The sequence below is a fragment of the Chrysochloris asiatica genome, unplaced genomic scaffold (genome assembly GCF_000296735.1).
Source record: "Chrysochloris asiatica unplaced genomic scaffold, ChrAsi1.0 scaffold00014, whole genome shotgun sequence".
Classification (NCBI taxonomy): Eukaryota; Metazoa; Chordata; class Mammalia; order Afrosoricida; family Chrysochloridae; genus Chrysochloris; species Chrysochloris asiatica.
Genome location: NW_006408532.1, coordinates 229594 through 242201, shown reverse-complemented (window position 1 = coordinate 242201; position 12608 = coordinate 229594). Strand labels below are relative to the sequence as shown.

General features: G+C 36.7%; 1 protein-coding gene across 1 annotated transcript in view; it reads left to right on the top strand.

Annotated features, from left to right (window-relative positions):
- The first annotated feature begins 3392 nt into the window (after nt 1-3392).
- Nucleotides 3393-12608, top strand: part of RC3H2 (ring finger and CCCH-type domains 2) — a 63448-nt gene continuing 54232 nt past the window's right edge. The window contains exons 1-2 of the mRNA XM_006834737.1: nt 3393-3566; nt 11715-12012. Of these exons, the coding sequence (XP_006834800.1) occupies nt 11782-12012 (231 nt within the window). The 5' untranslated portion in view covers nt 3393-3566; nt 11715-11781. The remainder of the gene's footprint in view (nt 3567-11714; nt 12013-12608) is intronic.

The following is a 12608-nucleotide window of genomic DNA, read 5'->3' as shown; positions in this document are numbered from 1 at the left end:
CCTGACATGGATATATCTTATTTGGAAGATGTTCTGTTCCTTCTCTACTTACCTCAGTTAAATGTAGAATTTTTTGCTATATTTAATTTCTATTGAAGGCCTTTCATATTTAAATGTGATACACTTTTGTACCATTTAAAAGAATTTTATTGGTAAAGATTCATGTTGATTGTTATGAATGTTAAATATCTTTTTTGTGATACTTTTGTAAAAAAAAATCCCCTGCACAGAATTTTAGTTATAGAGGAGACTTTAGAGGATCTAGCTTTCCTATTATACAAATGAAGAAACTGATTTTGACACAGGTCACTAGTTAGCCACACTGGACAAGTCACTCTCTTTGAGCTTCTCTTAAATTCAATTGTACAGTTGTAGTGTGCCGTGGAGTCGGTTCCAACTCATAGCGACCCTGCATAGGGTTTCCGAGGCTGTAAATCTTTATAGGAGCACAAAGCCTCATCTTTCTCCCACGGAACAACTGGTATTTTTGAACTGCTGACCTTGGGATTAGTATCCCGATTTATAACCACTGGTCTTGATAATTTGTATGAATGTCTCCAGGACTAAAAGTTTATGGTTTTGTATTATTTAATTTTTTTCAAGCTCCTGAGAACAGAAAAAGAAGAAAAGCAAAAGAAAAGATTTTGTGTCTTTATCAAAGTTTATATTTGAGTACTCTGTTGGAGACAGAATTATTCTCAAGTAAATGGTGTTTTTCTTCCACTTCAAAACATAGCTTGGCCTAAGATTTTCTTTCTCAACTGACCTATGATTGGCTATTTCTAGGCATGGAAACCATATCCCTTTCAGAAGTAATTTGCTTGTGATTGAAGTATTTTTCATTTTGTTTTTTAGGATGACCTTTTTAGAGATAGTGATATAGATGGGAGGGAAAGGGCTAAAGAACAATTAAAAAATGGTTTTCTTTAGAAACTTGTATCTACTATCTTGGATGTTTAAAAAAAAATTACCATTAAAACTAAGCTTAAATTTTATGTGTGCCTTGTAAGATTGTTGTGATTTTTTGTAATGCACTTTGAGACTTTTGCATGGAGGGGTGGGATGTTGTTTTGTGAAAGTCATTGATGTTATTTATTATTATTTATTTCTGTTCATTACCACAGAGTGATCTCAAACATTCCTAGAAGAGTGTCTGTTTGCATGACGGGTCTAAACAATTTCAGGACAATGGAATCTTTTTTTATTTTAATGAAGGTATGGCAAAGTAAAGTAGAAAATTTATTCATTTAAAATATTCTTTTTGTTGTCTCTTTCTGGTATTAAAAAAAAAACAAAAAACCTGCAAGACATGTTTGCATTCAAGCTCTTTCTTTTCTTCATTTATGTATAAGATCATTAAGATCATGAAAATGTAGTTGTTACATTTTTGTAAGAAAAAAATCCTTGCTGTCTTTTTGGATTTAATTATCATGTCTTTACATAAATAATAAACTGGAAGTGGGAATAGAGAGCTTTGTGTTTTGTCTACAGCTGTGAATTTTAAAGGATGAAAGAAATTCTCCTGGCTATTCATTTAATTATTTCTCAACAATTACCTATTTACTGAGTCCCATACAATATGTACCTGTACTAGAAATTAGGTATTCAGACAAAAATACCTGCTTTCATGAAACATTCTAGTGGCACGAGACAAACTGTAAAGAAGTTAAATCAATGTATGTCACATTTTGTAAATGAGTCTGGAGAAACAAAGTGGGTATAGAATGCCAGGAAGAGGGGATGAGATGTAATATTTAATATGGTGGTCAAGCCACCTTTGAAAAGTCCCACTGTCAAATGTATAGATACAGTAACCAACACTTTACAGTTGTTGTTGTTGTTATTAAGTACCGTGGAGTCGGTTCGACTCATAGTGACCCTGCACAGGGTTTCCGAGGCTGTAAATCTTTACGGGAGCAGAACGCCTCATCTTTCTCTTGTGGAACTGCTGGTAGTTTCGAACTGCTGACCTTGAGGTTAGCAGCCCGATTCGTAACCACTACACTATACAGTAGGATGGGAAATTTTTGTTTCGTACCACTGTTGGGAAGTTTTCTGGCATGATAAATTTCATAAAGAGAAAAAAAGAAAAAGGACAATAATGCATGGAAAGAAAAGTGCCTGACGGGACTAATGAATCTGTTAAGAAAAGTACATTGATTTTTCCCTCTCACACAAGCAGTAATAATCATACTTTCTTTTTTCTTTTAAAAGTTAATAGTTTATAGTAGTTAACTTTTTCATTTGTCTTCTAATTTCTGATAGGTTTACTTTCACTGATACTTTTGGATGTCTAGTTTCACATTGGGTAGTGCCTTAAGTTTTATTACAATTCACAGCCATTTTCTTAACTTGTGTTCTTCAGTTTCTTAGTAACAAAGAGTACATAGTACCTGCCCTTTAGGGTTATTTTGTGAGATAAATGATAAATAAAATTAAGATCATAAAAATGAAATATACACGACCTGGCACACTGTGATTCTCATGTTAATTTCCTTATCTCTAGTCCCAGTTTTTAAATCTATATTTTCAAAAGAAAATAATCCCTACCTTACAGATTGTTTTGAAAATTTCTCCAACAAATATTGAGATAATGTATGCCAGAATTTGTGCTTGAATATTGATCCCTGCTAGCTTTTGGAGAGGAGTTCAGAGTTTTCTCTTTAATAAGACAAGGTAGATGGAAGTTCTTTTTAAATAATTATTTTCATTGGGAGATTTTTCAAGTATCTTTGTTGAGGGAAAGGTGCCCTGGTGGAATAATGGGCTAAGCAATGGACTGCTAATCACAAGGTCGACTTAATCCCACTAGCCGCTCAGTGGGAGGGGAGAAAGTCCATGAAAATTTAGTCTTGGAAATCTTAAGCAGTTCTGTTTTACAGCATCTCTCATGAGTCGAAATTGACTTGGTGGCAATGGGGTTGGGATGTAGAGGGATGGAGGGAACGGGTAAACACATATAATTGGAGGAGGGTAGACTCAAGGGCGCTTAACAACACAGGTGTACCAGAATCTAATCAGTGGATGCTGCATTTCTCATGCGAGAAGTCAAGACATTTGCTTCTAGTGCCAATCAGGTTGACTAAAGGGACTTATGAATGTGCAGGGAGTTTCCCAATAGCCCTTTCGGCTTACCGAAGCCTTCTAACAGCACTTCCCACAGTGCTCTAGGTCTCCCTCGACACGTGATGAGGGTGGATAGGCTCCTCTAGAGGAAAGCTAAAGCGTAATTTAGGTGACGAACAGGGGTTCTTCCACCGTCCCAACTCCGGGCCTACTGTGATCTCGCGTGAGGTAGGGAGTATCTTCTCGCGAGAACTAAGTCGGGATCCCTCCAGGTCCGCCTCCGTGGTGAGAAAGAGGCGGAGGTGGAGGGAGGAGGAGGAGGCCCCGTCGCGGCCTTAGCCGCCGCCAACGGGGCTGTCCCTGTAGCTCCCGATGGAGTTTGAGGTCGTGGAACCGCCGCCGAGCTCTGCCCCGGCGAGACGAGGCGCCTCCGTCGCCGAGCCGCGCCGTCGCGGGGCTCCCTGGAGCGGCCCTTAGCGACTCCACCCGGGCCCCCTCAGGTAGGGCGGGGGCGGGCACGGTGCGGCTCGGGCCCTAGCCCGGGTCTCCGGTCCCCAGCCCCTGGCGGTCGGGAGGGAGAGTGGCCTCCGTTCGGCGCCCTGTGTTCTCCTGGCGCCCCTCATGGTCGGGCACTGAGGGCCGCACCTGACACCCGACGCTCCGAAAGCCCGGAGCTTGAGGAGGCCCCTCGCCCTGGCAGGGCAATTTCGATGGCGGAGCTGGCAGCGCAAATGGCCACCTCCCTTCGACACTGACCGAGAGGGACGCTTCTGACCCCTAAGGACCCCACCCAGGCAAAGGCCAGGTTCCCCTTTTCCATTCCTACACCAGTTAATAAGAGGGGCGTTTGGAGAAGGTCTTCAAAACCTAATGCTCTCCTCTTTCGGTTTTCTGCCCTGGGGCTTCCGGAGACCCCACCGCTGGGATGGTGGAGGTGATCTAAGTATAAATAGGGACCCGGGGCAAACAATGCCCGGGGAGGGCTTAACCTCGGAGAAGGGAGATCACCGGACCGGAGTGCTTGCACTGAAGATGTAACTAGAAGCAACGGTATGGACCCGAGGCAGGGCATTCTGCTGTGGCTTTCTTTGCCTCTTTCATTTTTCCTTCTTGGGGAACCCTCTTGAGGAGGATTCTTCCACCATCTTAGAAGAATGGTAGAAAGCATCTTTGTTTCTTAGAGAAGCAGCTCCACTTTTCTCCGGCCTTAGCTTTCAGGAAGGGAAATGATGAGGGTAGCTTATATTTTCATCTTTCAGTTCACAGAAGATGAGCTTATGATACCCGCAGATCGAGCCTTGACACATAAATAATCTCAAGTAATCACTGACATAGGTAGGTCTAATCCAGTGATTTCCAACCTGGTTTTTGTTTTTCACTACCTAGGGTTCCTTCTTTTAATTCCTACGTTCCCCCTGACCCCCCTGTGATTGCAACGACTTTGTATCCCAAATAAAATGTGTATTTTAAATATTACCTACCCCCCCCCATCACCCCCGTTTGTGCCTTAGTCAAACTTGTAAATTCCAATAGGAACTTTTAACTTGAGAGGGCTAATGTTATTGCGCCAAATTGCTATAATTTCACACAAAAGCAAAGAAACATGCTTTTTGTTAGCCTGTGTAGCCTCATTATGATTAAATATAGAGTACAAATTTAGTTAAGACTTTTTGAACCATTGAGAACAACTTTTTTTTTTTTTTTTTAATCTTTTGTCTTTAAAACTACACCACTGTTCTCAATTCACATCCTTTCCTTATTTCGTTTATTTCCACGTTCAATACTTGAAGAGAGTGATACTTGTTAAGGACCATTTTTCAGTATTGCCATCTTTGTTGATTTGAGGGATTCATGTTGTCTAAATTTTAAAGTTTGGAAGATTGCTGGAACAAAATGTTTGGCCTATGTTCCAGTCATGTTTGGAAAAAAAGTAGATGCTGCAATTCAAAGTCATTTATACTTTGAGAATTTAATTGTAGTCGTGTTCATGAATGACACCTTTTAGCTACTCTTGATCTGTTATTACAATTGTATTAAGCTGACATGTAAGAAGACTTATGTGTCATTTGTTCATATGTTTTCATTAATCCACTTTCTGCTTTTGTAATTTGCTGTGTCTTTCAGTTTGAAAAAAGTCAACGAAAGTTTCCTTTCTGGCAAAAGCAATTTTTTTCTTAATTCAGGTTTTTGCATTCATAACCAGAACTTATACATTGTATGCAATACCTAAGAATGCTAAATAGCCAAAACCAAAACCATTGTCATCAAGTCATTCCAACTCATAATGACTAACAAGGTCATATAATAAGTCTGCTTTATATGTTTCACTTTCTGGAAATGGAAAAAGGAAGCATGTGATAAAATAAGGTTAGCTGAAATTTTTTTAAATGTTGATGTTTTGCATCCAGTTTCATGAGTGTTATATGTTGCATCTTTATAGGCAAGGGTTTTCTAGTTCTGTGAAAGACTTTTTAAATTTGACTTTCACTTAAAATTCTTAATAAAAGTGATTTTGAGTTGTCAGTAATCTTAAGTGCTCTAGAGCTGCACTATCCAATACTAGCCACTAGCCACATGAGGCAACTGAACACTTGAAGCATGTTTAGTCTGTGTGATGTAAGTCTAAAATACACACCTGTCTTGGAAGACTTAGTGTCAAAGGGTTGAAAAGATCTCATTTATAATTTTATATACTGATTACATGTTGGAAAGATACTTGGGATAAATGGGGTTAAATAAAATATATTCTTAAAATCAACTGCACTTGTTTGTTTTTTAATGTGAGTACAAGCAAATTTTAAATTATATATGTGGCTCACAGTATATTTCTGTTAGATACTGCTGTACTAGAGGATCACAACTCTTCCCAGAAATAAATTATCTGCATAAAAGTAGTTAAGTGCTGCTAGTCGATTCCGACTTATAGCGACAGTATAGGGTTTCTGAGGCTGTACATCTTTGCAGGAGTAGAAAGTCTCATCTTTCTTCAATGCAGCAGCTGGTTGGTTTGCACCTCCGACCTTGTGGTTGGCAGTCCAGTTGTACAGAGCTACCAGGCTCCCCTGAATAAAAGTAGACACATGAAAACAAAAACTTCCTGACAGAGTATCCTGTTAAAAATCAGAATTATCAAAAGGTGAAGAACATTTTGATAATAGAAGACTAAAGATATCCAGTGGCCATTATTTGATAGGCAGAGTTAATAATCAGATACTATCTTGAAAATAAGTACTGTTCAAGTTTAGTTTTCACTAAAGAAGCAAAATTTTGTTGGTTATATTAGTTAAAATAGAAAGTTATCCCATTATTGTCATATCTGCATTAGAAGGTTTTAAAAATTGAATCTCATACTTAAATATTTAAAAACTGAGTTAAACACTGCTGTGGAATTAAGATGTAAACTTGAGTCATATATCTTCCCTAACTAGAGTGAAGTCACAAATAATAGAGTCTTTACAATTGTGATTCAGCTCTTTTTTTTTTTTTTTTTCTCTGATTCTCTGGATGCTGTTTGTACCTTTGAGTTTTAGAGCTTACAATTTCTTTTTACTTTTTTGGTTAGAACCTAAATTCCTCTGAAAGCAAAAATCCATTGCCATCAAGTCAATTTCAATTGATAGTGACCCTGTAGGACATGGTAGAACTACCCCATAGAGTTTCTGGGCCTATAATCTTTATGGGAAGGAGCCCTGTAGCTTAGTGGGTTACAAATTAGGCTAATAACTGCAAGGTCAGCAGTTTGAATTTGCCAGCCACTCTGACAGCGAAAGATGAGGCTTTCTATTCATAAAGATTTACAACTTCAGAAACCCTGTAGAGGGGCACTGTGAGTTGGAAATCACTCCACAGCACACAGACAGCCACCACCACCAATTTTCACATGAGCAGACTGCTACATCTTTCTCCTATGAAGTGGCTGGTGGTTTCCATTACCAATCTTCCAAGTGTTTTACCAAGAAGCCAAGCACTTAACCACTGCATCATTGGGGATCCTAAATTCTACCAGTACTTCGAAATAGTTTGAAGCCCTGAATTCTACCTTCAAAGTCAAATTTGTATGTAAGTTGGTAAAGTTAGGTACAGTTCATACCTAACATCAGTTTGTCTAGTTTTGTCTTAAGTTTATAGTACATAGTTGCCTTTCTATGCATAAAGAAATACTCCCAGATACACTAAAACATCTTTAGCATAATAATACAGTGATAATAATTATAACATTTTGATGCATGTCACAAAGTGTTGTGCCTGTTTGTATTGTAAACAATTGTATATAACTTAAGTTTTCAATAAAAACTTTACAGGGATTGGCTCAACTACAGGTTGTACGTAAGTCAGATGTTCATAACCTGGGGACTGCCTGTATAGTCCATTTCAGTCACTTAAAATCTTTACATGGATGAACTAGAATAAAAATTGATCATTTAAATTAACATACCTGAGCCCTAAGCTCAGTACAGTGTTTGCATTTATATACCTAAGCTCAGTTCAGTATTCACATTTTTATAAACACACATAATTATAAAATTATTTTTTCCTTATTTAAAGTGAAAAAGGCATAAACTTTATTCTGGCATTTAAAAATCAGGTGCCATAGTCTTGAATTGACAGTATAGTGAACTAATAGAAAATGAAAGTGCTTATGCGTATACAATTTGCTCTTAATAATGCTATTTATAATTTGTATCGTAAGATGTCTTTTGTTTTTTCTCTTTTAGCATTCATATATCTTATTCTTCCCATTTTATGATTTAGTATTCATAGCAAGGAACTTGTAGCCTGAACATTTTCTTGAGTTAAAAATTGTTAGGGCCTATTTCTAGTTGAGTGTTTCTTTTATTTTCTATCCTTAAATTTTAGCAACTGAAACTAATTAATAGTTTAAATGTTTTTATTAAATAGTTCTTTAAAGTATCAAGAGTTGTGGGCTTTTTGTCTTGGGAGTATCTTTTAAGATGATTACTTCATTATTAACTATAAAGGTTTTTATTAGCAATTTAGGTTTCCATAGACTCAAAGACTCTGGTAACATAGTGGTTATGAATTGGACTGCGAACCGCAAGGTCAGCAGTTCAAACCTCCCAGCTGTTCCATGGGAGAAAGCGTTCTGCTCCTGCAAAGATTTATAGCCTCGTATACCCTGTACAAGGTAGCTGTGAGTCGGCACACAGCCACCACCAGACTCAGAGAAATTTTACTATAAAATGTATTACTACAAATCTAAAAGGTTTGCAACTTGATAATGATCTTCTTAGCTGTTCATGGTTCATTTAGATGCTTCTCTTTGTTAATAAATTAGAATAATTGGCTTTTAATCATTTTTGATAATTAAAAATGTTTTCTAGTAAAAATTTACAAGGCGCCTTTTTTATAGAAATAAGTGTTCAATTTTGGCATCACAAACTAAGCATTTTTTGGAGTCCTGGTGTGATGCTGTAGAATAAGCACTGGAATGCTTACTACAAGGTCAGAGGTTCAAGCCTACCAGCTAGCTACTCCTCGGAAACCCTACGCTGGGTCACTATGAGTTGGAACCTACTCAGCAGCACTTAACAAAAACAACCACAGCTAAGCATTTTAGTGGACTTTATAAGTTTCTTCCATGCGTTAGGAAAACGTTGCCCTTTTGATTTTGAATGATTGACCATTCCATGGTGAGCATATCTTACTGATGTCCTCATCCACCCCCTCCACCCCACCTCCCTTTATAAGCCTATATGGAATCCTGATTAAGATAAGTACTGGACTGCTAACCACAAGGTCAGTGGTTCAAATCCACCAGCCACTTTTAGGAAACTCGGGCAGTGTTTCATTCTTCTGTGCGTAGGGTCGCTATGAGTCAGTACCCACACGATGGCACCTAATAACAACAACAACATACAGGGTTTCTGTGAGTCAGAAATGACTGGATAGCATGTAACAACAACATAAACCTGTCTGCTGATTGACTGAATAAACTTTTTAAAAAAAACTTTTTATTGTGAATTGAGTGAAGGTTTACAGACAATATCATCGATTTTTTGCATACAACAAATTGCATACCTTGCCTCACCTCAGTGATTGCAATCTTCTCCATGTAACAGCAGTTATGTCACTTGTTCCCTGTAGTTCTGTTTCAACTCCAGCCCCTTTTCCCATCCCTTCTCAACTTTTTCCTTAGGTAAAGGCTGCCCTTTTGATTTTGAATATTGGCTATTCGATGGTGAGCATATCTTACTAGTGGTGGTGTCCCCTATAATATATGCATATTTACTTCTTGGCTAAAAATTGGACCATGAAGGTAAGTTCCTTTCCATGATAGCAAACCTTTCATTTTAGAAAAAAATGTTTTTTCAAAAAGAAGAAAAGATATTTGCTCACAGGCATTTTTCTATGTTATTTTTCCAGTTTTCAATCGTGTATATATATTTTCCCAAACTATGTTCATAGTATAAATAAAAATTTGTTTTTTATCTGCTTAGAATTATGAGTATTTTATTCTCCAGTAGATTCCTCATTGGATCTGATACTTCTTACTAATATATAGGTTTCTCTAGCTTTTGGAAAGTAGAGCATTCATCTGAAATCTTTCATAAATCAGAGTGCTAAGAAGCAGTTACCATTAATATGTATGGGAATTTTTTTTGAGTGTTTCTAGACCAAAAAAATAACATACCAAATAACACATAAAATCTAAAATAACACTAACATAGTGTTCAAAGCTGTGGTGTCTTGATGCTGATATGTTGAGTGTAGTTCCCAGGGAAGATGCTTAGTGACCCTACTCTTGATGTTTGTCAGAGTGCACACTGCCTCTTTCATGAGGAGCTGCAAAAAAATCGCTAAACACTTTTTTTTTTTTTTTACAAGCCCCGTTCACCCCACCCTCACCCCCACCTCACCCCACTCCGCCATAAAAGTGAAAATCCTCTTGGAATTTCTTTCAGTTAATAGAAAAAGGTACTAATGTAGGTCTTTTGTAGAAGTGAAGTGGTGTAAAGAATATCTTGAAAATTTTAATAATCTGGTAGATTTCTTTGAGTTTGCTTTGGCACTGTATCTTGTGGTTAGCATCATTCTTTTATTGACTTTTTTTCACTTTAGCATGTCAAAACAAACTGTTCTATCATTTCAATCTTACACATTTATTAATACCTCAGTTAGCTTCCTGTTAAGTTCTTCCTAGAGATTTTCTTTATGACGCTAACTTGGTCATTCAGATGATATTCTTCACATCTAATAGTTTCCAAAGTTCGCTAACTCTTAGACTATATTTATTTATTACTATCATTTATTTTGACTGTGAGAACAAATTTTTCTATTTTGTGGATTGAATGAAGGTTTACAGAACCTATCAGTTTTACATTCAACAAATTATACACTTCAGTTCATTTGATTATTACAATCCCCTCAGTTAACTGTATTTACCTCTATTCCCTTTAACTCTTGGACTCTTCCGTGTTCCCTCCCCTACCTTCATCTTCTGCCAAGTTCCCTTTTGTATATTTCCTTTCCTGTCACCCAAGTTACTCTCTAGCCAATGTATAATTCTCCCTTTTTTCTCACCTCTGTCAACCATCCTAGAATTTTTTTTTTAGCATAAAAATCTTTTCTTGACTTTTTATGATAGTGGTCTCATACAATCTTTAGCCTTTTGTGATTGACTAATTTCACCTGACCTAATGTCCTCCAGCTGCTCTTTTGAAACCCTGTACAGGGTCGCTATGGGTCAGAACTGACTCGATGGCACTTAACAACAACAGTGTTCTCCAGTTTTCATAGATTCATTGTAGTATTCTAGTGTGTGTTAAGGTTTGTTTAACATTATTCTGTTGCTGGGCATTTAGGCTATTTCCATTTTTTTGCTATTGTGAATAGTGCTGCAGTGAGCATATTGTTAAGTGCAGTTTAGTCATAGTGACACTGTATCAGGTTTCTAAGAAGCAGTTGATGGATTTGAACCACCAATATAATGGTTAGTAATCTAGTGCTTATCCAACAGCGCCACATAAGGATTCCTGCAATGACCATAGGTGTGCATATATCTAACTGTATTATGACTCTTTATTTCTTGAGGATATATACCAAGTAGAGAGATTGCTGGGTCATACAGTATTTCTATTTCCAACCTTTTCAAGAAAGCTTAGGCTATATTTTAATGTCTTTGGGATAGTAGTTATCCAAGGGGGATATTTTTAAAAGTAAAACAAAACCTAGCAATACAAAGTAGTTTGTGTTCCTAAAACTGATGATTGTGGTGGTGGTAAGTTCTGTCGAGTCAGTTATGACTCATAGTGACCTTGTATAGGGTTTCCAAGGATCGGCTGGTGGATTTGAACTGACAGCTTTGTGGTTAGTAGTCCATTGCTTATCCTCTAGTTGCCACACCAGGGATCTAAAAATGGAATATGAGAAGTCAGTCTGCTTGTTTGATGTCATTAAAAGAAGTATGTGAAAGCTTTGATAACTGTTATATGAGCAACCAATATAAATAGCAGGTTTAATTAGAACATTGTTATGCTGTTGATTCTGGACAAATTCTCAAAAAATTAATTCAACAGATTTAAAAATGCAAAGCATATAAAGTTATTCAGATTTTAGGTTCTGAAACATTTAACAATGAAATGTTAATGATGAGTAGGTGGTTAATTCTTACTTTTATCCATTTCTAGCTTACAAAACACTACACAGCAAAATAATGATCTGCTAGACTGCTAACTGGAGCATCCAGCTTCCACAATGCCTGTGCAGGCAGCTCAATGGACAGAATTTCTGTCCTGTCCAATCTGCTATAATGAATTTGATGAGAATGTGCACAAACCCATCAGTTTAGGTTGTTCACACACTGTTTGCAAGACCTGTTTGAACAAACTTCACCGAAAAGCTTGTCCTTTTGACCAGACAGCCATCAACACAGACATTGATGTGCTTCCTGTCAATTTTGCACTTCTCCAGTTAGTTGGAGCCCAGGTAAGCTTCCAAGATTTTTCTAAACTGCTATGTATAATAATTACTGAATTTTATCTTTAAAGGGTACATAATATAGTGTTATTTAAAGAATATAAAATAAATATTATCAATGTATTTTACTTTATTTTTATGACTATATACTGAAAGATTGTCCTGTATAATCTTTATACAAAACCATAAATTCCTGTTACTTTTATTTTGTGTGTATGTGTGTTCAATATTCAGTCAAAATTTATGTTAAGTGATTTTGATAAAGACATTTTTATACAAATCATTGCATTTATAATATTTTTTCATTACTTGCTATGGGAAGAAATGTATCAAAGTTTTGACCAGTTTCAACCAAATGAAACCCTTATTTGAAGTTTTTTGTTACTCTTTTTAACTTTACTTGACTTTTAAATAACACTGTAAATGAGAAGCTCTATTAGCATCTATATATAGTTAACCATTTACTAGAGTATCGGTTATAAGTGCTACATAATTTTTTATGCTCATGTACTGTAAAATGAGTATTACATGTTTATAATCATTTTAATAAATCATAGAAGGGCCTTAGATTTTATTACTTGAATTTAATTAAGACCTACTTTGTT